This window comes from Bombyx mori, chromosome 6 (genome assembly GCF_030269925.1).
Source record: "Bombyx mori chromosome 6, ASM3026992v2".
Taxonomy (NCBI): Eukaryota; Metazoa; Arthropoda; class Insecta; order Lepidoptera; family Bombycidae; genus Bombyx; species Bombyx mori.
In genome coordinates, this window is record NC_085112.1 from 11,898,210 (window position 1) to 11,925,447 (window position 27,238).

The 27,238-nt window shown below is 38.8% G+C and overlaps 1 protein-coding gene across 3 annotated transcripts in view; it reads right to left on the bottom strand.

Annotated features, from left to right (window-relative positions):
* LOC101739351 (uncharacterized) overlaps positions 1 to 27,238 on the bottom strand; it is a 98,947-nt gene that overhangs the window by 27,778 nt on the left and 43,931 nt on the right. The window contains exon 1 of one of the 3 annotated variants that reach the window (XM_012697857.3): positions 15,020 to 15,403. The exons of 1 other annotated variant lie outside the window; for it this stretch is intronic. Coding sequence is in view for 1 of the 2 variants with exons in the window: in XM_062669124.1 (XP_062525108.1) it covers positions 3,417 to 3,496 (80 nt within the window). In the remaining variant the exon portion in view is untranslated. Of the gene's footprint in view, positions 1 to 3,416; positions 3,758 to 15,019; positions 15,404 to 27,238 lie in introns of those variants that run through there. One more of the 3 variants, XM_062669124.1, reaches the window with a different exon arrangement.

Below are 27,238 nucleotides of genomic sequence, written 5' to 3' on the forward strand. Positions count from 1 at the left end.
TCACCATCAAATGTGATTTAAAAAGAATCTTTTTGTAAGCATCGCTGACGTCTGGTATCTGGTATGTGGTTTTTACTGGTGGCAAGACCTCTTGTGAGTCCGCACAGGTAGGTACCACCACCCAGCCTATTTCTGCCGTGAAGCAGTAATGCGTTTCGGTTTGAAGAGTGGGACAGCGTTGTAACTATACTGAGACCTTATAACTTATATCTCAAGGTCTCATTTACGTTGTAGATGTCTATGGGCTCCAGTAAACACTTAACACCAGGTGAGCTGTGAGCTCGTCCACCCTAAGCAATGTCCACCCAACTAAGCCCTAAAAAATAATAATAATCAGCACAGTACACACTAGCTCTGATATAAAGAAATACACACACACACACCTAGATTCTCGTTCCAGTAACCAGTCGCTGTCCATATATTTATTTTATATATGTACATATCAATGTCAAAAAACCTAAAAGTTCGAGTAACAAGCAATGTAAATATATCGTCAATGTAACACGTTAATATCTTAAGCAAGTTTGCGCTTTCTCTCTATGTATTTCTAGGATTTTGACTGCGCCTCGTTCCGATGGGCTACATAAGAGATTCTAGTTCCGAAAATAACTTCATTCCTCACACGAGCTCACGTCAGGCAAGCACTACGATCTGGCATATTTCCACTGCGCAATAGTCGAGCATTCCAGTTTGAAGAGTTTTTTATTTTATTTTATTGCGGATATGGGTGGACGAGCTCACAGCCCACCCGGGTCCAAGTGGCTACTGGAGCCCATAGACATCCACAACGTAAATGTGCCACCCAACTTAAGATATAAGTTCTAAGGTCTCAGTATAGTTACAACGGCTGCCCCACCCTGCAAACGAAAACGTGTTTATTTTCATACTTTGAAGTAGTAATAATCGCATCATAAACTATTTAATGTTTTCAATCAAATCAGATAAGAAAGAACTGAGTGAATTAATTCAATTAAACAACCTTTAAATAGATCGATCGGTAAAAATCTTATTTATTTAATTACGGATTTTTATTTCTAACTAGCTGACCCGACAGACTTCGTAGTGCCTCAATCGATAAATAAAATACCTAAACTTTTGTATAAAATAAACTTATGACAAACAAAAGGAATTTTCATATTTATCTACCTTTTAAACCTTCTCTGGGCTTCCACGAATAATTCAAGATCAAAACTAGCCAAATCGGTCCAGCCGTTTTCGAGTTTTAGCGAGACTAACGAACAGCAATTCATTTTTATATGTATACATAGATTACACGAATTTATTCTGATTTCCAGTCTGAAACACAGGATTTTAATAAATTGAAATACGTGAAAGTTATTACAGATCACGTCGCTAGTTCAATATATTTGACGGTCAAAAATGCATGTCGTGACGTTGGACAATGACATTGGATAATAAAACTTTTGCTTTCGCTAAACTTTTACCGTCGAGAGCTTTGTCATGTTACGCTTTAATTGGTTCGTATTTTGTTTTACGACAGCTATTTGTTTGTAAAGGGAATTTCAGTGATATCAGTCTTCTTTTATTGAAGATGACTATGTTGTTGAAAAACATAAATTCAATTGATACAGGATATTTATCCTAAATTAGGATAATGGTTACGAAAAATTCCGGGCTATACATTAAAATGATTATAATATCTTATTTTTAGGATCCATATTAATACTTACTTACATATTTTAGCAAGCTTAACAATCATTCATTTTACATATAATTTCCCTATTTTTCATATCAATAAAATTTTATCAAGTGACAATTTTTTTTATTTTATTTACCAATGAAATTAAAACACCGCTATTTAAAATCGATCGTCTTAATTAAACCAACTTACAAAACATAATGAAGTCTATTGTATCGTATCGTAGATTCGCACAGAATCCTAGGAATAGTTAACGGTTAGTTACAAACAATACTTCTAATAAAACCTGTCTCGCAAGCCCACATAGCAGACCCAATGCCATACAAACGAGAAACGGAATACTTCAGTAGACTAACTAACCTCTAGTACAACGTGTGAAAGAGTTTTTTTTACTGATCCAAATAGAATAGGATATTAAACTGACGTCATGTGAATTACATAACAATTTTTTTAAATGTGAATAAGAAAGAATTCGAATTTAAAAAACGGTGTAATTTTATCAAAATTATTTTTCAAATTTACAATTAATTTTCCTCGTAACCTTAATTGAATTCATTCAATCAATTTACACTTCCATCCCCAACAGTATTTGAATTCGTTCGTTTTGAAATCATAATTACTAGGGTGTCCTTAATTATTGATGAATTAATGCATTGAACCATACCCATTATACAATTTAAAAGTGGAAATTGTTTATTTTTATTTTTTACTAATACTATATTTTTATTGTTATAATATCTTATGATTCTTATTCAGTGTTTGATATCTAGCCTTTATTAATTTAGATGGCATAATTAAAGTTATTTAAACTTTCTTAATAGTCAATGGTTAATCGACTCTAAATCTGACTGATTGCTCGTTGTTTGTCTTACAATGTTCTCCTTGAAATATTGGTAAAGTTATTGGCACTCATTGTTGCAGAAGTTTAATTTGTTATAAGGTCATTCATTGCATTACGTAACAGCTGTTTCGCGTAATCAACATATTTTATAAATTGATCAACATAAAACAATACACTCGAACACACAATGTGTTTGTCAATGCAAACGAAGGCTGAATTGAAAATTAATTCATTTCCCACAGCGGCTGCCCGTACATTGTGGTCAAGTACCAAGCTGTTCACAGAACAAATCGACACTAGTGAACGTGTAAGAGCAGTCAAAAACGAAAGTAGAATTGATCTAAAATCGGCACCGTCGAAACATTGGATTTTGGTCAGTCGGTCGGTAACTTTCACCGGAGCTAATTAGCGTTTGCACGTATCGATATTTACAAGACCACCGTGGTGCTAGCATCGATATCGATAGCGTTACTATCGATATTTCGATAGTAGGGATGAATCATTTCACATTAATCAAGCGTGAAGATAGAATACGGTGTGAAGTAGTGAGCTTGATTTAATTGAAAAACAATTTATTCATTAATTTAGTAGAAGGCGTATTGGGAACGGGTACGGTGGGTGGCGCATTTATGTTGTAGATATCTATGGGCCCCGGTACCTACTTTACATCAGGTGGGTTGTGAGCTCATCCTACCATCTAAGCAATAAAAATAAAGAAACGACGACTGATCATTATCTCGAAAAAATATTATATCTGAAGACAATTCTTTTCAATTTTTGGTTTCTTCAAAGCCAATTGGTCAAAGCCAATTCCAGCTGCCAACTGATCACTAATAAATTATGGAATACTCCAAGCTTTTGCTATAAATCGCAACCGTTGCCTATTCATCATTCTCCTGCCCTTCTCCCAGTCACCTGGGATCGGCGCAACATATTTTCTCCTTCCATACTCCTTTATAAGATACTGTTTCTTCGCTCACTTCCCTCTTAGACATATCGTCTTTCAATCGTTGCCTATTATCAATTTCAATACCACATCGCCTGTCCAACCTTGAGCACTTGAGAATCCATTTTCCCTTACGATTTACGATACGTCACGATTGAAAAATCACAGTTCTTAAGCGCGCTTGAAGCTATCACTTACTAGAATTAAAAGTTTAATCACATTTTGTCGATAGTTTGTTATCGACGGTGTTGCGTCACTATAAAAGGCGATCCGCTGAAGCGTACACGCATCGCGACGAGCTGTAATCGATTGGGCGGCGCTTCAGAGCTTATCACGTGTCACTTCGAATGTTTAATAGCTCGCTTCGTGTATTACAACGCATTTTAAAATATACCCGTAACTTTTAATCGTTTTTATTTAATTACGAGGCTGTTTTTGAATAATCGTTTCGAGGTGTTTTTTTATGATAGTCGGTGTATTGCAATTCGTAATGATGAATTGAGTCTTCGATAAGTCAAGTCTTAACTCAAGTGGGATATAAATCAAAATCAAATCAAATCAATCAAAAATTTTATAGTTCAATTAGACTTACAAATCGTCACTATTAATTTCGATTGTACTTTCCTTACTGAGAAGAATCAGGAAGAAATTGAGAGAACTCTTTTCGAAATATATCACACGTCACACAAAATCTTTCAAATGTGTTAAACCAGTACTATAAGTAAGCAATAGTAATAGACGGTTGGGCGGGCGTACATTATCGGCTCTAAAACAATAGCTACAATTCGATTAGAAATTATTACGTAAGCAAAATACACGTGCGTGACCCAAAGCGTGTATATTATTGGAGCGCCAGCTTATTTGAGATTTATTGAAATTATGACGTCATCAATTCCGTGTTTGTAGTGATTTTTGATCTTTTATGGCCTTTGTAGTCAGACGAGCATACATACGGTGGTGAGTGATTACCGTCGCTTGTGGACGTCAGTAATGCACACAGCCAAGTCGTTGCCTAAGTACTCTCCGATAGCTGGTGGAAGCCTATTCGCATAAAATATTTAAAACTTAAGGAGGGGGATTGATAGGTTGTAATGTATAGTATACTAAGTAACAGGTTTAATAGTTCTAAATGTTTGGGCTCGCACACTCCTATCTCCTCCACTCTACTTTGTTAATAGACGAGACTAATATCGGGTAATATTTTCTAGTCTTAAGCGCTCTCAATTGGCAGTCTGATAATTAAGACGTGATGAATGAATATTTTGTAGTAAAACTCAAGGTAGCTCTGTTTCTTCCTCAACTCGAATGAGGATAAAATTTCGCGTCAAGACTCAAGTGGAGGCTTTTTATCCGCCGATTTTTTAGCTTGTCTTCAATTCGACTCAGATAAGACGAGGAACTTTTATTTATTTTTTATCACGTTAGTCTTGGAATACGATTTTTAGTGTTTTTATGGTCATTTAAATCGGACTTTAATGGGGGCCTCCTGATGCTGAAAAATCACTCACGATTGTGGCTTTTAGCAATAGCAAGAGCAACTTCCCGCTAAGCACTTTATCTCGATTAAAGAAGAACATATTAGATTATAACATATTAGAATTAGTAATGCACTAATCAAACAACCTGGATTGACTAGAAACAAATATATGATATAATGAATCCTTTTACTTACACAATTGATAAAATTAAGACCAATAACAAAAACAATAAACTAATGTAGGATGTTTTTCAAAGTAAAGGCCTTAGTTTTAAAAATAAAAAGGGTTCCTGTCAGATCCTTCTCATCTGGTACATTTTGTGCCGGCGGCAGGTTTTCTTGACATTTAATTTACGGTTACAATAATGTAGACGTAGCGTAGTAATCTTTTCACTAAACGAAGTTTTCTAATTTTTTAAAGAATATTTTTTTGCATTCCTTTAATTCTTTTTTTTAAGACGCGGCGATGAAAACCTTAGTAAACAATTATCCACAAAAAAAACACATTATAATCCACAAAAAAAAAACATACAAATACGAAGTGTTCATAACATGCAATCCTCTTTAAATATTTAAGAAAATGTGTATGTATCTTAAATACAATTTGAATTGAGTACATCACGTAAAATATGCAAATTTAACTGTGCTTTTCAACAGTATTCTATGCGCGTGTTTAAAGAGGTTCCCAGTTAAATCTTCACGTACATTCAAATAACAATTACGATAAACATAGATCGTTGCCCGAAGCAAAACTACACAGAATTATTCAAGTTTTATTTCTATTATAATTCAACAATACAATCATTTAATCATAAATAAAAGCGGTCAACATACTGACACCATGTAACTATGTATTTTATCTATCGACACAAATTCTTAGTCGTTCGATTGACACAATTCCGATCCAATACACAATATGACTGACGTAGAAAACCATTGAATGTGACGATGCGAGATGACGAACAAAAAATATGATTTTCACTGACCAAATATTAATGTAACGATTGACTTGCGCAAGCATTTGTCGAATTACGAACAAAATGTCGGAAGCCGGAACAACCGATTCATACCAGTGAAATTTTACGATAGCATTTTCGTTTGTATGTGGACGAGCTCACATGTGTGTGCTGTATGGACAAACGCATTTAGATACACTCAGGATAACTAAACTGTAGAGTACTCTTAAAAGAAGGAACAATGATGAACCAAACGATCTGACGATGATGAGAAGACAACGATACCGTAAAATTAGATTAATTTTGTCTGTAGTGAGTAGCCTTGGAGAAATTTTGAAGATATTGAACCATTTAAGATGCTCTTACCCAGTAAGAGGACTTGGCATTTTTTTTTATTATATTTTTATTGGTAGATGGGCGGAGTAGCTCACAGCCCACCTGGTGTTAAGTGGTTACTGGAGCTCATAGACTTCGACAACGTAAATGCGCCAACCACCTTGAGATATAAGTTCTAAGGTCTCAAGTATAGTTACAACGGCTGCCCTACCTTTCAAACCGAAACGCATTACTGCTTCACGGCAGAAATAGGCAGGGCGGTGGTACTTACCCACGCGGACTCACAAGAGGTCCTATCACCAGTAAATTTAATGAATAATTTTTCGTCAACAGGGACATATCGTTATGATATTTTATAGGATTACACATTTAAAAGTATGTGGGGTAAAGTAAATGATATTAAAATATCTAAATAATTTTAATATTATAACCCAATACATTTTGAAAGAAGTGCGTTCGTTGTAAGTCAGTCGTCGTGGACGCACTATTATTGAGTCACTTACAGAGACAGCTGTGTAATCAAACATTTTAATTGGAAATTCATTGAAGTTTTTATGTACCGCGTATCTCCGCGGTGAATGGGCTTAAAATGGTCATTATTTATTATTTCCGTATTGATGAGAACGACTTAGATGACATTGGAGATAGTTTTTATCTATTTCGAAGAGGTCAAAGTTACATTTGAAAGTTAAGTTGTGGCCATTGTTTCGTTTTTTTTTTCTATGAAAACGTGACGATTAAGATTTAGTGAAATTAAAAAAAAACAAAGATTAATAAACGATTTAGAAGATCTATTGTCTAGTTCTTGAGTGGTCCCTACGGCCCTTAAGTCGTGGGTATTAGTGATGCTAAGAGCAAGGATAATAAGAACTGTTTTTAAAGATCACTTAAAAGTCATAATACTAATCAAAGATAGACCTGGAATTAACTGATATAATCTGAGAATGTTGCTTTTAGATCTTTTGCATAATGTCATCGATCCAACACGTTCCGAGTTGGTTATTTCTTGCACAGTAGAATAGAATTCATTTTCAACTTTCAAAAAATTAAAAGGCAACCTTAGCGTATCCCATAAGCACAGTCTATTAACATCAATATTGTCTTGATACTTATGACCCCTGTACATAGACTTTCTCCACACGACGTTTCTACGACTGATCAAATACCGGCTGTAGGTTTATTAGCTCATTTTATTAAATCATTTTAAATAAGAAATTAGGAATTCGAGGGCCTAATTTATAACGTTAGGGAAATATAAATTAATTGCTTGATTAGTTGTTTGATTTTTGGAAAACATAGTTGTTTTTAAAAAGTTACAGAGGTAGAGAGTGAGATCTCAATTCAATACGGACCTTGCTAATCCTTGATTATTTTGTAAAAACGAATGTCCGATATCTTAACGGTAAATAAATCTCTACTAGTCCAATTCCACAAATAATTAAGTTAGTTACAAATACCCTAAGCTCGCTTCCAATATATCGTATCTTTTTAATTTAATAAACCAAAATACATCCATTAATTAAGTCTTACGTTCGGATTTTTGTTATTAATCTCACCATTTTCGTATAATGCTTAATATTTAGCCTTATCTTAAAGATAATTTACTTTGTACGTCTATTAAGTGATTTTTCTTTGGAAAAACAAACAGAGTTAATATCTTATATTAATTACACACGAAATGTATTATTATATTATTTTAGCATTTTTCATAGCATTTTCATTTTTTTCCCGCCTTTTCCCACCTGTCAAACTAAAAGTCTTATTGTCACAGACACGCCTAAATTCACGCTTCTAATTAAAATGAATACGACATAATAAACGCGGAGAGCGCATGTGTAAACTCGCTAAGCTACTTTCCATTTTACAGCCTCAAAAAATTAGATACAAAACAGATCGCACCTTTATTGAGATTCTCCCACGAACATGAACGAATAGTAAAAGTGTTCGTTTCTGGGAATCTAAGCGTTGGTTCTCGTTGAGATGTTTAGTTTCTAGAAAACAAATACAATGAAATTTTAGAACAAGAATTAATTAGATTGTACTCATCTACCCACTCATGTAAAGCTTTCCTTCTTTGAGAACGGTTAGCTGGTAGATAACTCAATTGTTGAGTTAAGCTCGCCATTTTTTTATAGCTTATCGCAATTACTGTATTATATTAACAGTGTGTACAAATAAAGAATAAAAAAAAAAGTTTTCGAAAGAAAGATGTCTTCTATTAATGCGGTAGATTAACTTAACAGCTTAATTAACAGGTGTCCTTTTTTTGAAGCCGTTTAAACTATCAATGATGTTTAAACATAGGTACTAGATCGATAAAAGAGCCATTTCCGGGCTGAAGTCTTTAAATCAACAAAAACAATTATGTTAATTTTTTTTATGTAAATTATATTCATTGATTAGAATCTATCCAGCAAGCTGCTTCGGTTGTTTTGAATTAAAATAACAAATGTCTTTTTGGAATTAGGTTAATTTAGTGGGTCAATGTTAAACATTATTAAAATTGACGGGTCATCAGAATTTCTAATAATTGATCACTTTAATTCAACAAAAGACTTTGATGATTGAAAAACCAACGCTAACCATTTTGTAATATATTTATATATGATCTATCTAGCTACGGGTCCAATCATATCTGCAAAGTGGGTTCTACAACATATTTTAATAGTTTAAACTATTTTCAAATATGAGATGAGCACTCCATTCGTTATAAAATTCAATTGCTTGATTCACACTACAGATAAATATTTTACTTTACTGTATGCGAAAACAAAAACAAAGATGGAGTAAAATTGTGCGAGAGAAAGAGATACAGTAGGGTGATCACTACCCACCAGCATTGAGGAACACGACAAAAAGAGGAGAGTACGTAAAAAAACATTAAAGATTGTTTTGAGCTATAAAAGCTATAAGGACATAGCTATAAGGACAATTCGGGAAGTCTACCCTTTCGAACAAAAAATAGAAAAGAGCATTATCAGAATCGGTTCAAGCATTCTCGAGAAATCGGTGAACATACATAGATAAAAATGGTGGTCGAATTGATAGTCTCCTCTTTTGAAGTAGGTTAAAAAGCGTGATTTTGGTACCTTAAATAGCTCCTTAACATTTTATTATTCAAAAATATTTTCACTTTCTACGTAAATAAAGTCGCGGGTAAAATTTAGCGTTATGCCAAAGTAATTATTCCACGTGGACGAAGCCGCGGGCAAACGCTAGTTGTAAGATAAACATAAAATGTTTAATTTCAATATTCCGCGCAACAGACTAAGCGATGACCCCAAAAACAGAAGTAATAAAATAATCCATAGCTTGAATAAATTGTTTTAAATGGAACAAAACAAAACATTACAACGGAGCCGGTAACTGCTCTGTGCAGTTAAATCGCCAAAACATGGTTGTAATGGCTGATAAAAGACATTGAAAACCACGTTAAAACAAAACACAAATATGGTAATCGTTTCGATCAAATTGGTGTTTTACTTATATTAAACAAATTTAAAATAATTCCTCGCTGTGAAATTATTTTTGGAATCGATCCTTACTACTTTATATTTGGTCTACTTTATATTTGGTCTAGTTTTTATGGGGACAAATTTATATATATAAAAATGAATTGCTGTTCGTTAGTATCGCTAAAACTCGAGAATGGCTGGACCGATTTGGCTAATTTTGATCTTGAATTATTTGTGGAAGTCCAGAGAAGGTTTAAACGGTAGATAAATATGAAAATGCTCGGAATTAAATCAAAATAACAATTTTGTTTTCCCTTTGATGTGTCCCCCGTCGGACGGATTCCTTTTGTTTGATGTAAGTTTATTTTAACAATAGTTTAGATCTTTAATTTATCGACTGAGGCACTACGAAGTCTGCCGGGTCAGCTAGTATTTTAATAAAGTTTGTTGTCAATATTTTTCGGTTACAAATTCTAGACGTATGACTAAAAACAATGGTAATATATTTCTAGATCAATCGATTCTAATCTAAATGAGTTTTTTTCTGTAGCTTAGTTTAACTAACTTCGTTTTTCTCTCTAGCCTACTAAGGCGGTCCTTGATGTTGAGTGACTGCCTACACAGTACAGGACTTATTATTTTCAAACTTCATTTGAAGAAGGAGATATCACAGCGCTTATGACCACACCGTAGTGGAGAAATCATTTCGGAGCAGGTTAATATGTGGCAAAATCTAGAACTGCTTTGTGAATGAGCGCAATCGATCAAGGTAGTAAAGATGAATACTACTCTAGTGGTGGATGGTGCCACAGCTAAAAATAGACGAAGGCATCATCTCGAGGCTTGAATATAGAGATAACAGAACCGTAATTTAACTTATAAGCCGGCACGGGTAGGTATTTGGTGTTATCCTGTTTATTTCATTAATTTCCGAATTGGAACAACTGTTATTGTTTATGTTTACTTCAGTAGACAAATAAACGGCACGAAATCGTGACCCTCCCCGGTTGCTAAGAATCTTGACTTTGATTCCATTAAACGTAAACAAGGTTAAAGCAAGGTAACAATCAACAGTAATCTCCTGAATGACGATTCTATGATACCGTGAAGCATGCTGATGGGCCATGACGCAAAAGTGGAGAAGATTATTAGTATAAATGCGTGGTGACGAAGTACTCATAATAATATAAAGCGAAGTGTAGCCACTTTTTTTATTAGGGACTAGCGGCGCGCTCCGGCTCCGCTCGGGTCTTTAACAAAAATTTGAACGATATTTGACGGTGTTTTATTTTTTAAAATAAAATAACACTTATTGTGGCATAACTATAATAGTTAGAGATATGCTGTCACGACACTTTTTGTAAATAATAATGTATTCTACAAAGTACATTATTTTATTCTATCAACAATAGTTATCGCAGGGCACGCGATGTAAAGAATATTTTTGGTAATTTTTTTACACCTTAGGTTACATTATTGGAGTTTTAGTAGGGATCCCTAATTTTTTTCAAAAAAGTTTATAGCCTATGTCACTCGGGAAAAGTGTAGCTTCCAAACAGAGTATGAATTTTTCAAAACGTTTTTTTAGTTTCGGAGCCTATTCAATACAAACAAACAAATCTTTCCTCTTTATAATATTAGTATAGATAGTATAGATTAGTATATATTTCTATGCAATTACGATTTCAATCTCTTTTTTTTTAATTGCTTAGCGGGTACCTACAAATTCAATCTATGGTATCTTGTCGGTTAACAGATTAGTAAAAAAAAATTAGCCATTCCAGACGTTCTTATGTTTTAACACATTGACCTTTCCTTTTCCAAAACAAAAAACTCAAGCAATTTAAATGTGAATGTTAAATACAGTTTAATTTGGCTTCACTTGTACTCAGTTAACATCTCGTTTGAGCAATTTTTTTTTTATAAGCTACTTTCAATACTGACATTTTGACTTGTACTTTCTCCGTCTGTGTTTCAGTGCTGTTATTTTTTTTTCTGAAAATGCTATTTAGACCAGTTCAGTTATGACAGCGTTGGTAATATGATATGATCACGCAATTATTGTACAGGGCCTTTCTGAAGTTTCAGACTCGAATGATGTTTGAATGAATGATGTTTGAACTACTTAAAATGAATGAATGATGTTTCTGCAAATTATGTACATATATTATAAAAGTACATCAGTGGGAAATCTACATATAGTGAGAAAATACAGATAGAAATATTAAATAAAATTGAAATAAATGACATAAGCTTAAAGATCCCGCTACCAAGTAATTGTGAAAAAAATCGATTTTTAAATTGAAAGAATAATTTTAGCCTTTGATTAATTATTTTGGAATATATGCGTAAATAATATTATAATAGCATCAATTTTATTTCTATTTATCATCATAACATATAAAACAATCACGAAATTTACTCATTAATACTCAACTGTTTATAAAATGAGAGGTCAGTTTATTACTAATTAACTGTCTATAAAATGAGAGGTCAGTTTATTCGCCATTTAAATTTAAACACCAATTCTACTACTGATCTAACTCAAACATCCAATTACATTTGGCTGAACAGCACCTGAATGCCATTAACAATTGAACTCAAAGAAACGAAATTACACGGGCGATTTCACAGACTATCGACTGAATCGATTTGTTTACATTGAGACGTCGTCGTATAATCGATTATCGATTTGTGATTGCGAGTTAAGCTAAGTATGGGTTTCAATTATATTATAGAGCTATTACGATGTTATCACCTTAAATATCGATTATTGTTTTTGTGTAGTGATGGGATTCTACAATGAAATTCAAATGAACATGCTGTGATGGCGAAATTTAAAGTTGATGACCCGTGAAGATTGTCTTCGTTCTTAATATTAATATAAATTTTACATGATTAGACGAACGCACATTTCCATAATTTTAGAGGTTTAGTATTTAATTAAACTGTGGTCGTCAATGACCCTAGTTGTTAAAAAGCGACCTTAAATAAATAAATTAAAAAAAAAAAATTAAAAAAAATTACAATAAATCGAAGCTACGATCATATTTTACCTGACAATTAAAAGTTTTAGTTGATCCCGATTTTTTGTTTGAAATTTTTTTACTTTTGTTTAATACGACATCTAATTTTATATCCTGTTTCTTACCTCCGCACCTAAGGGGGCGTGCGGGGTATGTGGGACTTGATGATCTGCTGATGTTGGGAGCAGACCGCGGGCCCAAGGAGTTTTAGGGGCCTCACCGCACTAAACGACTCCCCTGCACTTTTACACCCGTCGATCTCCGTCCGGGGTCAGAACCCGGTCAGAGTAGGGGGGTTCCCGCGGTCAACACGAGAACATAAGTTAACAAATATTTACGCCATTAATAAATAGGTTCACACAGAACTGGGTAAAACAGTACGTTTATTGACATTTGCTATTCAAAATTGAACATTACAGTAGGCGTTATTAAGTACTCTTACTCAAGATCAAAATCAATGAGCATTACGTTCAGCTGATTGATATGCGTCAACTATCCGCCACACTGAGCTTTTAACACTACGTCCTAACCTTAACACTGCAGGATTAAATCGTTTTTACGGTGCTGAGAATTGAATCAATTTTCGAATAAGAGCTTACTGACATATGACCTTATTATTCAATTAAGGTTTATCTAACAGCCTGGCCACGGGACATTCGCCGATGCGAATATTCGCGCGGTGCGAACGGCGAAGCGTCTAGCGACTAAAACAAGCGCATAGAAATGTACCTAACAAGCCACGCGCACCGGCGACCGGCGAAGCGACCGGCGAAATGTACCGAGCGAATCGCGCGATGCGGCGGGCGAGCAAAACAAATGCATGAATACGGACGGCGCGAGCCACGGAGTCGAGCGGTAGTCGCGGCGAATAGTGCAGTGATTAAATGAGTTTAGTTGTTTTCGCCGCGAAAAATTAACGCCGAAATTTTTATATTTTTTATTTATTTTTTATTTTATATTTTTAAAGTCGTCGTGGCCTAACGGACGTCCGGTGCAATCGTGTTGAGCGATGCACCGGTGTTCGAATATCAGGCGGGTACCAATTTTTGTAATGAAATACGTACTCAACAACACTCAACGTTCACGATTGATTTCCACGGTGAAGGAATAACATCGTGTGATAAAAATGAAATCTTCAAAATAATAATTTGCGTAATTACTGGTGGTAGGACCTCTTGTGAGTCTACACGGGTGGGTACTACCACCCTGCCTATTTCTGCCGTGAAGTAGTAATGCGTTTCGGTTTGAAGGGTGAGGCAGCCATTATAACTATACTTGAGACCTTAGAACTTATATCTCAAGGTGGGTGGCGCATTTACGTTGTGGATGTCTATGGGCTCCAGTAACCACTTAACACAAGGTGGGCTGTGAGCTCGTCCACCCATCTAAGCAATAAAAAAATAAAATAGCTGAAATACTAGCTAGACCAGCTATTTGGAAGTCTAGCCACCCAAAGTATTTCTCGTACTTCTTGTGGAATTCTCCATCTATAGGTATACTCCGATTCTTATTCAAATCATGTACTTCACAATCTTTTCCAAATAATAGGTCCTGAACCAAAAAACTATTAATTTGTAAGCAATATCGAGATAATTTCGATATAGACATTTCGCTGTCGGACTTCCTTACTAGTCGCGGCGGCGAACGTGAGTACCCGTGGCCTGCAAACGGTGCTGCGCGAATGGTCGCCTCGCCCACCGCTTCGCTGTTCGCACCGCCGATCCCCGTGGCCAGGCCGTAAGGGTTATCATTTTCAAATTATAACATAGCAAAAAAATTATTTGTAACTTTACATGAACACAAGTCAACTGGTGGCCAATCTATGGTAATGTTCATTAGTCAACTTGACTATCATTAAATAATCTTGTCAAGGTTCGTTTGAGATATGACTACAAGTTTAATACAAAACCAATCTTCAAAAATGCAATGTACCTTAAATATATAAAAAAATACTAAAAAGGAGGTCGTCACAATCTCGATTAATCTTTTAGAATAATTTGGAATATCGAATACCTATAAAAAAGTCATTCGTAATTGAACACTGTTAAAAACTTTAGTATTAATTACATGTATTTATTTATCTAGCTGAAAATAAATTGAAGATTCCATCAGTCATAAATCAAAGCGCACATGTAGGTAACATACAGGGATGGATAAGAGACACCCCTAGCGGTTCGCTCTACAAACGCCTCCAGGTCAGACGGTCATAACAAAACTCAACTCAAATACACATCGTATATTTTATTTTCTTAACTACCTAATTTAGTTTACTCCATTGTTTTTCTTCATACGCCAATTAATTAAAACTAGAATAAAACATACCTTCTAATCTTCCAAATTTAAAAGTACAGTCACCAACCCGGAACCACCGACACACTCACAGTCTCACACAAAAATAAGTTCCACGATTTTTGTTTTTTCTTGAAAAAAAAATGTTTGATTGCACGTGCGCGCGTGTTTACAATCAATGGCGGCGATGCGCGCGCGCCGACCGGAGAGTGACAAGTGGTTACTGCGCAGGTGCCAGCTTCCCCCTAACAAGGTCGTCCCCTCTCTTCACACCCATTTCTCCCGGAGAAAGTCTGCCTACATACATACCAAATTTCCGAACTGATTGAGCCGGTGGATTTAAGTATGATGAATGAATCTTAAGGTCGCGGCGGTTTGTACGAGAGTTTATCACGCCGTATGAGTTGGAGACGACGTTGCATTCATCACTGTCAGATATGAGATCTGAAAAGGATTACGTAAGCCCGTGAGACAAATCCTTATAAAGATGCAAGCGAATGTTTCGTGTAAAAGTGAATTTGATTGTCGCTGGATATTACTTTTACTTATGACATACCTAAATATTTCTTTTAAGTACATAAATGAAATTAGTCAGTCTAGCAACATTATTTATTGACGGCAAGCCGGAAAAAATGATCGTGAACTAGCATAGTACCTACATTAGAGCACGTTTTCCTTAATACCGTTTCGTAATTCACATTTCTCTTCATCCTATATTATATTCCCTAACAGTGGGTTCAGTTCATGTTTTAATGTATTTGTTATTATGTAATAATAAAAGTATTCTTCAGGCAGTCAAAATCCATTAATGTTATAAACATTTTACTTTAAATCTACGTTGTGCTATTACATAAGTTAATTAATCGATGCATCGATTATTTTTCATTCAATTATTCAAATTTCGATTATTCAAATCTAATCTAATCATACTCGAATCGAGCTACATTGGCCAAAGGACGCTCTCATACACAAAATCTGCAGAATGGAATTATTACGCATAATATTCTAGAAGTCGTCGTGGCCTAAAGGATAAGACTCCTGGTGCATTCGTATGTAGCGATGCACCGATGTTCGAATCCCGCAGGCGGGCACCAATTATTTCTAATGAAATACGTACTCCACAAATGTTCACGATTGACTTCCACGGTGAAGGAATAACATCGTGTAATAAAAACCAAACCCGCAAAATTATAATTTGCGTAATCACTGGTGGTAGGACCTCTTGGGAGTCCGCACGGGTAGGTACCACCACCCCGCCTATTTCCGCCGTGAAGCAGTAATGCGTTTCGGTTCGAAGGGTGGAGTAGCCGTTGTAACTATACTGAGACCTTGGAACTTATATCTCGAGGTGGGTGGCGCATTTACGTTGTAGATGTCTATGGGCTCCGGTATCCACTTCAGGTGAGCTGTGAGCTCGTCCACCCATCTAAGCAATTTTTTTTTTATCATAAGCCTTTATGAAGCACTATACGTAACATATCCTCAACAGGACCTAAAAGATGATGCTGTATTGAACTTTGAAGGAATGTATCTAAATTTCTTGTCGGAAAAGCGAAGTTGTGTGAGCCGATTATTTGTTTCTTCATATTCAAACATGTAATAATGATGGCTTACTAAGCGTTTAGCATCTGTGAAAGTGCACACGTGTGGGAAAATGAAACAAAGTCACTGGACGTGGCTTCTCGGGCTTTCAAAAAAAGTCCAATAAATTCGCATTTAATACCCGCCGTTTCTCTAAAACATTTTATTTTATTTTATTATATCTTATTGTGTTTGATTTCATTAAAATTGATTACATTTTCATATAAATCAAATTCGTCTGATCCGCTATGTAATTTCTCATGTTGTATGTATGAAAATATTATAGTAAATTGATAATTTTGTAAAGACCATGGTGGCAATAATGGACTCGTAGGACACTATAGTAAAAAAAAACATCAGACATTACGCTTTTGGTACTAATCCTCTTTCGTTGTTTATTGGCTCAGGAGTTTAATTCCATCGATCAAGAATACAGTATCAGAAAACTTTCACAAAACTCTTGATTTCATATCAGATGATTACAGATTTAATAGCAATTAAGATACCTCTCACACTATACTTATATAGATACAATGAATCAATCTAATCTTCTGTAGTGACATGTAACGTGGGACTTTAGTTTTACTAACGAAAACCTTATCATGATAGACATAGCACATACGAGTATTAACATTTCAAAGTTTTGATTGAATCGTATTTTACGTATTGAAATATCATGAGTACATGTAAATACCGAGGTTGATTTGTTTTTAAGAAGCTTCCATGATGAAGATGATGCCGTCATTACCGTATTTGCTGGATTTACTGGTGGTGGGACCTCTTGTGAGTCCGCGCGGGTAGGTACCACCACCCTGCCTATTTCTGCCGTGAAGCAGTAATGCGTTTCGGTTTGAAGGGTGGCGCAGCCGTTGTTACTATACTTGAGAACTTAGAACTTATATCTTAAGGTGGGTGGTGCATTTATGTCGTAGATGTCTATGGGCTCTAGTAACCACTTAACACCAGGTGGCTGTGGGTGTGAGCTACTCTGCCCATCTACCAATAAAAATATAATAAAAAAAATTGCCAAGTCCTCTTACTGGGTAAGAGCATCTTAAATGGTTCAATATCTTCAAAATTTCTCCAAGGCTACTTACTCACTACAGACAAAATTAATCTAATTTTACGGTATCCTTGTCTTCCTATCATCGTCAGATCGTTTGGTTCATCATTGTTCCTTCTTTTAAGAGTACTCTACAGCTTAGTTATAAATATTTAAATAAAGAAACTATGTACTACTAATAATTATTTAGGTAAAGCTACTTATAAATAGAAAATCTGCGTTAGCCCACCGCCAGTTGGCAGCGTTCCCAGAAGGCTGGATAGCAATGCTAATTCTTTGTGCAAAATACGTACCGGCCTTCTGGTCTTCCGAGGCCTCAAATCGTTTTTTTTAAGGTCCTTAAAAAGTTTTTAGCAGATGGGCCCCAGGGGCCCAAAGTTTCTACCCCAAACTGAACAAAAATGAAATCTTTAGAGAGATTTTCATATTTCCGCCGATTGAGGCCTTCATTGAAGCAGCGCTGCCAGCGTTAGACTTAGTCCCAGGAAGATGCGTCGGTGCCATGGTATCTACACAAGTCGCATCCCAAACGAGCGACCGACCCATCTTCCAGGGAATAATCGACATACCGTCTGGTCTCTTACCATCGCCTCGCACCAAACCATTCGGTTCTAGAATGGTGCAAGGGCCCGACGGATGATGTCATTTATGCTGGCGTGGCGGGATATTCTGCCAGCGTTTTTCGCGCATGAGAGCCCGTGGTAACCAAAGCGGTCGACAATATTGCCACACTGGCAGTGATGCTGAACACAGCAAGGTGCCCCCAGGCGAAGACAGGTTGCTAAACGAAAGCTATTGTCGGACATTAGAGTGCCGGTGTGAAGTGATGGATGGGCCTGCAACCATAGCCCCGATTCCCATTCTGCAACTGCGAGGAGGCGAGCATGCTCTGTTGAATCTCTACATGAGTCAAGTAGATTTTTACGTATTAATTCACAGAGCGGCTCATCCCACAATGGCTGAGAAATCGGGACCGTGGGCAGATCAGTATTAGGGCAGGCTAGTAACCACTCATTTCTTGCTTCAGTCATATAAGTGATTTTTTGATCCAATAAAGGCGAAGACAAAATTTTAGAAACGAGTTCGTAAGTACTATTCAGTCAGTAAGTAATAAATGAAAAGAAACTCTTAAGTGTTAACTATCCCTTAAGCACACCTGGCTCAGTCAACACAACAAACTTGCTTATGCAACCAAATCTATTTCCTGTGAGTTAAAATTCGAAACTTCTCGAAAGAGGATACGTTTTCACCGGACGCAGCACGGCGTGTGTTAAAAACGTTTTACTGCATTTATTTCGATTCATTTCTTCGAGACATTAATATTGTTGGTGCAAGTATTACCTTTTTTATTTATTTTATATTGTTTAGATGGGTTGACGAGCTCACATACCACCTGATGTTACTGGAGCCCATAGACATCATCAACGTAATTGCGCCACCCACCTTGAGATATAAATTCTAAGGTCTCAGTATAGTTACAACGGCTGCCCCACCCCTCAAACCGAAACGCATTACTGCTTCACGGCAGAAATAGGCAAGGCCGTGGTACTTACCCGTCCGGACTCACAAGAGTAATTACGCAAATTATGATTTTGCGGGTTTGATTTTTATTACGCGATGTTACTCCTTCACCATGGAAGTCAATCGTGAACATTTGTTAAGTACGTATTTCATTAGAAAAATTGGTACCTGCCCGCGGGATTCGAACACCGCTGCGTCGCTAGATACGAATGCACCGGACGTCTTATCCTTTAGACCACGACGACCTGCATGATGACTTAAATTTGTTTATATTTCAACAAATAATTACGCGTTAAATTAAAACAAAGTTAATATCTGTTGAAAATTATAAGGAAGCTAATGGTATTTTAAATTCATGCTCGACAGAGATACATATGCGCTTGATAATGTACTTAACCTCTTTTTTTAAATTGAATGGTGAACACAAAGCTTTAGATGTCATTCACCTTAACACGTGTGGTGGATGTTTCAATAATTCAAGTTTCAATGAAAATTCAGAGCGAAACATTTAACGACAGACCTTCAGAAAATACCGATACTAGAGTAATGAAACGGCGACTTTTAATGACATACGCACCATTAAATTTAGCCTTTTATTTAAAATATAACTTTCCATTAATCACATTTGTGACTCGCGGACATTAATGAAAAAAAAAAAACCATGCCGCATGATAATTTAAATAATCTGTCACTAACAATGAAGATTCCTGAATATTTTTAGTGTAACAATATAAAGATCTGCCGCGACTAAGTCACTTAAGAGTGTCATGTTCAAAATTGTCGAGCACGCGTCGAGGAAGTGAAATCACACGGGCATGTCGGTCGCCAAGGTCGGCACTAGGATGTGCACAACTGGGCTGTTCTCGCTCAACTATCTACGAGTACACGCGTGCTCGTTACACGTGCGCTAAATACACGTGCGCTGTATAAATAATATTTTTGTTGTTTTAAACAAATTAAATGTTAGTAATAGGTAGGTTAATGTAATTGTTTAATGTATTATATTGTTTTTTTTTCCTTACATTACAAGTTAGATTAGTTTTCGTTATTGTTTTGTCGTAAATGTAAGGAGCGTTGTTGTACAAATTCAGCAACTACATATGTCTTGTTTTGTCGTGCGCACATAACTTATGTTGCAAGCCAGATTTTGTTTTTTTTTACTTGTGTTTTTATGTATATTTTTAGCTTGAGATGTGTATTGTGAGCCTAATAAATAAATAAATAAATAAATAAATAAACAAAATAAAATAAGTAAAAATTAAGTTGCAACATTAAATTCATTTAAACTCACTCATACCATGTTCTAAGTTTGTGCACACGTACCTAGCCTTCATTCCAGCAATGAATCAAAGGGAAATGGGGGTGACTGAAAATCAGCGCTGTTCGATTTATCGACTTTGAACAGCATTAGCTGAGCCACCTTCTTTTGCCTTTTTCTTTTTTTTGTTTTCTTTTATTTATATTTTATTTTATTTAGTGTGAAAGACAATAAATGATTTTGTTATTATTATTTAACATTAGCGTAAGATTTTTAGTTTATTTTTATGGGCGATAGAGCTCATGGCCCACCTGATATGGTGGTTACCGAAGCCCATAGATATCGCATTGTGAATGCGGCCATTCGTCTTCAGACTTAAATTGTATGGCTCAAATTATTACGCTAATTACAATTTTTGTATGTTTGATTTTTGTTACACGATGTTATTTATACCTTCATCGTGATAGTGGTGGAGGTCATTCCTGAATTTGAGTTAAATACATATTTCTTTACGAAAATTGGCACCTACTTGCCCGCGGGATTGGAAAATTGGTAAAGTCATATCGGTTGATGCAAATATACCAGACTTCTTATTCTTTAGGCCAAAGCGACTTGCCGATCAATAAAATATAATCTATATATATAAAAGAAAGTCGTGTTAGTTACTTCACTTATAACTCAAGAACGGCTGAACCGATTTAGCTGAAAATTGGCAGGGAGGTAGTTTAGAGCCAGGAGAAGGACATAGGATACTTTTTATCCCGTTCGACATCATTCCCGTGTGACTTGACATTTAACGTCAGTCACTATAAAACGTGGTATAACAAAAAAGAATCAGACTTGGAATAACAAAATTGACGTATAATGACAGCTATGTAATGACGTATGGATGACAATTTGATATTTGTAAGAAATCAATAATAAAACTATTTCTATTAAATAAATAATTCACATTATTGCCCAATTGCCCATTCGTATAAACAGTGAAGTGAACTATAAAACTCGGTATGGTTGAAAATTTAAGTTTTTAGGTGAAGTGAAGTTTAATTAATAATGCCGCGACCAAGACGATCGAATCTTTCCCGACAAAGCCGTGATGCAAGAAGAATACGAAATACTGCAAATGAAAGGACTGAAGAAGAACAAGAAATTGCACGTGAACAGCGCCGCGATAGTATGGCTCGACTTCGTGCTTCTCAATCACGAGAGCAAAGTGAAGCAGCCCGTGAAACAGCTCGGTTGGCAATGCAGAATCGTCGAGCGAACAACAGAGGTCAACAAATAGATAATTTGCGACGCAGAACAAGATATTTATCAAGTGCTGATTTGAATCGAGCAGCGTTTCAATACGATTGCAGCAATGATTACAGCTTGCATCCTAGCGTTTGCATTGGGCAAATGGACGTAGTTTGCGAGTATTGTGGTGCATTAAAGTTTTCCGGAGAAACGCCTGGATTATGCTGCCTTAATGGTAAAGTGAAATTGCCATTGTTGACTCCGCCACCTGAGCCATTGTATTCATTGCTTTGTGGCGAAACACAAGAATCACGCCACTTTCTTGCAAATACTCAAAAATACAATGGTTGTTTCCAGATGACGTCATTTAGGGCAGATATTATCGAAGAACGGGGATTTAATCCGACATTTAAGGTATTTATTTTTGTACTTATATACAATGTAGTGGAAGAATAACTTACTTTATCTATTGGTACCTATGTAGTATATTTGCTAATTCTGAACTCTACTCTCCCACCGAAAAAAGTGTTTATAACCCAGTTAATACTGTCTGGTTTTTATTTTGTAGATACAAGGACAGATTCATCATCGAATTGGATCATTACTACCTTTCGAAGATACACAGAATAAATTTTTACAAAAAATTCGGTCCCTGATGAACTTTATTGTTAAACAACGCGTCTTTGGAGATACTCGATGCTGGATGTATTCAATCGAATGGCAAAAGCGAGGCCTGCCGCACGCACACATTCTTATTTGGTTAGTGGAAAGAATTCAGCCTGACCAAATAGATGATATCATATGTGCTGAGATTCCTGATTATGAAGTCGATCCAGACCTACATGATGTTGTTACTACTAATATGATTCATGGACCGTGTGGTGCCATCAATCCCCGATCACCTTGCATGGTCGATGGAAAGTGCTCTAAACGATATCCACGGAAATTAACGGCGGAGACTGTCACTGGCAATGATGGTTATCCGCTGTATCGGCGTCGATCACCAGATGACAACGGTCGAACTGTCACAACGAAAGTGAAAAGAATGGATTTCGTTGTCGACAACAGTTGGATTGTTCCATATTCGCCACTTATTTCTAAATCGTTCAAGACACATTGCAACGTTGAATACTGCAATTCAGTTAAGTCCATAAAATATATTTGCAAATATGTCACGAAAGGCAGTGATATGGCGGTTTTTGGATTGCAATCCTCGAATACCAACGATGAAATTTCACGCTATCAAGTTGGTCGTTATGTGAACTGTAATGAAGCGATTTCATTCCGATAGAGGCACCCGTCACGTGCGGACGTGCTCATCGTCCACTCGATCGCCCGGTCTTTGTTCGCCCGGCTTTTGTTAGCCCGGCCATTGTTCGCGCGGCCTGTGTTTGTGGTACATCTGCCGACTAAGTGCTCTTTCTGGAAGTTTTTATTTGTTTTGTTTCCTTTTGTTGTTTCTGTGTTCGTGGTACATCTGCCGACAAAGTGGTTTCCTGCAAGTATTTATTTGTTTTGTTTCTTTTCGTAATTTCTGTTTTGTTGTGCTTTTTCTTTGTCCTGTAGTAATCGCGCCGCATTGCCACCTGTGTTCAATAGAACCGCTCAGGTCCGAGAAGTTGGGGCCTCGCCGCAAGGCGAGTGTTTTCAAGACCCGGGGCCGCCCCACCTGGGTACTCAGCGATCATGGACGCTGTATTCGCGGAATTCCTCCGACTTCGCCACCCACAGCTCGCCTCGGAGTTTTTGGCCTTCAAGGCCAATCACACTGCGAGCCCTCTCGAGGACTCCGCCGCGCTCGCTGCTCCTGCGTCGCCTGTACCTGCGTGCAGAGCTTCTGCATTGAGCACCGCAGCCTCTGTCGTGCCTGCCGCTCCCGTGTCGCCTATACTGGCGAGAAAAGCTGCTGCGTCGTCCGCCGTGACCATCGTTTCAGCTGAGCGATCATCCGCGGCCTCCGTCGCGCCCTCTAAAACACCTACACTTGCTCGTAGGTCGCCTGCACCCGCCTCCTCGTGCTCCGACTCTGACTCGGACATGGAGGTCGACCTCGCCCCCGCCTCATCGACGGATGGATGCACCCTGGTACAGAAGGGTAAGAAGCGTGCCGCGGAGTCTCGAGCTCCCGCGGCCGCTAAAATTAGCAAAGCCGTGAACGCGTCGCGCCCCCGCCCTCAGACTCCCGTTGCGCCCCCAGCCCGTGCCACTCCGTCGCCGCGTCCGGTGGCACAAAATAAAACCCAGACCCCTCCCCCGGTTATCCTTCAGGAGAAGGCAGCTTGGGATCGAGTTTGCCTGGCCCTTAAGGCCAAAAATATAAATTTCACGAATGCCCGTAACCTCGCGAACGGCATTCAAATTAAGGTTCAAACACCCGACGACCATAGGGCCCTCTCTTCTTACCTCCGTAAGGAGCGTATAAGTTTCCATACGTATACGCTCCAGGAGGAGCGCGAACTCCGCGTTGTAATACGCGGAATCCCTAAAGAGTTAGATGTAGAGCTCGTAAAAGCCGACCTGTTAGAACAAGGCCTACCAGTGAATTCTGTGCACCGTATGCACACCGGTCGCGGTAGGGAGCCATATAATATGGTTCTAGTCGCTCTCCAGCCTACCCCCGAGGGTAAGAAAATCTTTAACACACAGACCGTCTGTAGGCTCTCTGGTATCGCTGTCGAAGCCCCCCATAAAAAAGGCACTCCTAGCCAGTGCCATAACTGTCAATTGTACGGGCACTCTTCCCGTAACTGTCACGCGCGCCCCCGATGTGTTAAGTGTTTGGGCGATCACGCCACGGCCCTCTGCGCTCGCGACCAAAAAACCGCGACGGAACCGCCTAGCTGCGTCCTGTGTCGAACACAGGGTCACCCCGCGAATTACCGTGGTTGCCCCCGAGCCCCTAAAATAAATCGCCGCGTCGCCCGCCAAAACCGCCTCCGAGCTTCCGGCCCAGACATCAAAGCCTCGGCACCCTCTGCGTCGCAGGCTAAGCCAGCGTTCGTTCCGGCGGCGGTGCCCAGTGTCTCGGCCTGGGCAAAACCGCTGCCGTACACGAACACGGCTACAACTCCCTCCTCCGCGATTCGTCCCGCCCCCGCGACTCGTCCCTCTCCCGCGACTTGCCCTCCGACCGCGTCCGACAATCTCGCTTTAGCGATCGACTTCTTTCAGTCGATCAACTTTGAGCGCGTTAACGCTTTGGGCGACGCCATTCGCGCTGCCTCCACTGCACAACACTTTATCGCCGTTGTGCAGGAATACGCCGACGTATACGCGTCATTAAATACGTACGTCCTCCCCTCACTCCGCCGGTAATCAATGGCGTATATAAGTAGAATAAAGCCCCTATCCGTAACGATAGGATTTTTTAACGCTTACGGTCTCGCAAATCAACGTGATCAGGTTTCTGACTTTTTGCGTGACCACCAAATTGATATCTTTTTAGTGCAGGAGACCCTACTTAAGCCCGCGCGCCGTGACCCTAAAATCGCGAACTATAACATGGTCAGGAACGACAGGCTCTCTGCCCGTGGTGGTGGTACCGTCATTTACTATAGAAGAGCCCTGCATTGCGTCCCGCTCGATCCTCCCGCGCTCGCTAATATCGAAGCATCAGTGTGCCGAATCTCACTGACGGGACACGCGCCGATCGTTATCGCGTCCGTTTATCTTCCACCGGATAAGATCGTTCTAAGCAGTGATATCGAGGCGCTGCTCGGTATGGGGAGCTCTGTCATTCTGGCGGGCGACCTAAATTGTAAACACATCAGGTGGAACTCACACACCACAACCCCGAATGGCAGGCGGCTTGACGCGTTAGTCGATGATCTCGCCTTCGATATCGTCGCTCCGCTAACCCCGACTCACTACCCGCTAAATATCGCGCATCGCCCGGATATACTCGACATAGCGTTATTAAAAAACGTAACTCTGCGCTTACACTCGATCGAAGTAGTTTCAGAGTTAGATTCAGACCACCGTCCCGTCGTTATGAAGCTCGGTCGCGCTCCCGATTCCGTTCCCGTCACGAGGACTGTGGTGGATTGGCACACGCTGGGCATCAGCCTGGCTGAATCTGATCCACCATCGCTTCCGTTTAGTCCGGACTCTATCCCGTCTCCTCAGGATACCGCTGAAGCCATAGACATCGTAACGTCACACATCACCTCGACATTAGATAGGTCATCGAAGCAAGTTGTAGCGGAGGACTTCCTTCACCGCTTCAAATTGCCCGACGATATTAGGGAACTCCTTAGAGCTAAGAACGCCTCGATCCGTGCGTACGATAGGTATCCTACCGCGGAAAATCGTATTCGAATGCGTGCCCTACAACGCGACGTAAAGTCTCGCATCACCGAAGTCCGAGATGCCAGATGGTCTGATTTCTTAGAAGGACTCGCGCCCTCTCAAAGGTCTTACTACCGCTTAGCTCGTACTCTCAAATCGGATACGGTAGTAACTATGCCCCCCCTCGTAGGCCCCTCAGGCCGACTCGCGGCGTTCGATGATGACGAAAAAGCAGAACTGCTGGCCGATACATTGCAAACCCAGTGCACGCCCAGCACTCAATCCGTGGACCCTGTTCATGTAGAATTAGTAGACAGTGAGGTAGAACGCAGAGCCTCCTTGCCACCCTCTGATGCGTTACCACCCGTCACCCCGATGGAAGTTAAAGACTTGATCAAAGACCTACGTCCTCGCAAGGCACCCGGTTCCGACGGTATATCCAACCGCGTTATTAAACTTCTACCCGTCCAACTCATCGTGATGTTGGCATCTATTTTCAATGCCGCTATGGCGAACTGTATCTTTCCCGCGGTGTGGAAAGAAGCGGACGTTATCGGCATACATAAACCCGGTAAACCAAAAAATCATCCGACGAGCTACCGCCCGATTAGCCTCCTCATGTCTCTAGGCAAACTGTATGAGCGTCTGCTCTACAAACGCCTCAGAGACTTCGTCTCATCCAAGGGCATTCTTATCGATGAACAATTCGGATTCCGTACAAATCACTCATGCGTTCAACAGGTGCACCGCCACACGGAGCACATTCTTGTGGGGCTTAATCGACCAAAACCGTTATACACGGGAGCTCTCTTCTTCGACGTCGCAAAAGCGTTCGACAAAGTCTGGCACAATGGGTTGATTTTCAAACTATTCAACATGGGCGTGCCGGATAGTCTCGTGCTCATCATACGGGACTTCTTGTCGAACCGCTCTTTTCGATATCGAGTCGAGGGAACCCGCTCCTCCCCACGACCTCTCACAGCTGGAGTCCCGCAAGGCTCTGTCCTCTCACCCCTCCTATTTAGCTTATTCGTCAACGATATTCCCCGGTCGCCGCCGACCCATTTAGCTTTATTCGCCGACGACACGACTGTTTACTATTCTAGTAGAAATAAGTCCCTAATCGCGAAGAAGCTTCAGAGCGCAGCCCTAGCCCTAGGACAGTGGTTCCGAAAATGGCGCATAGACATCAACCCAGCGAAAAGTACTGCGGTGCTATTTCAGAGGGGAAGCTCCACACGGATTTCCTCCCGGATTAGGAGGAGGAATCTCACACCCCCGATTACTCTCTTTAGACAACCCATAC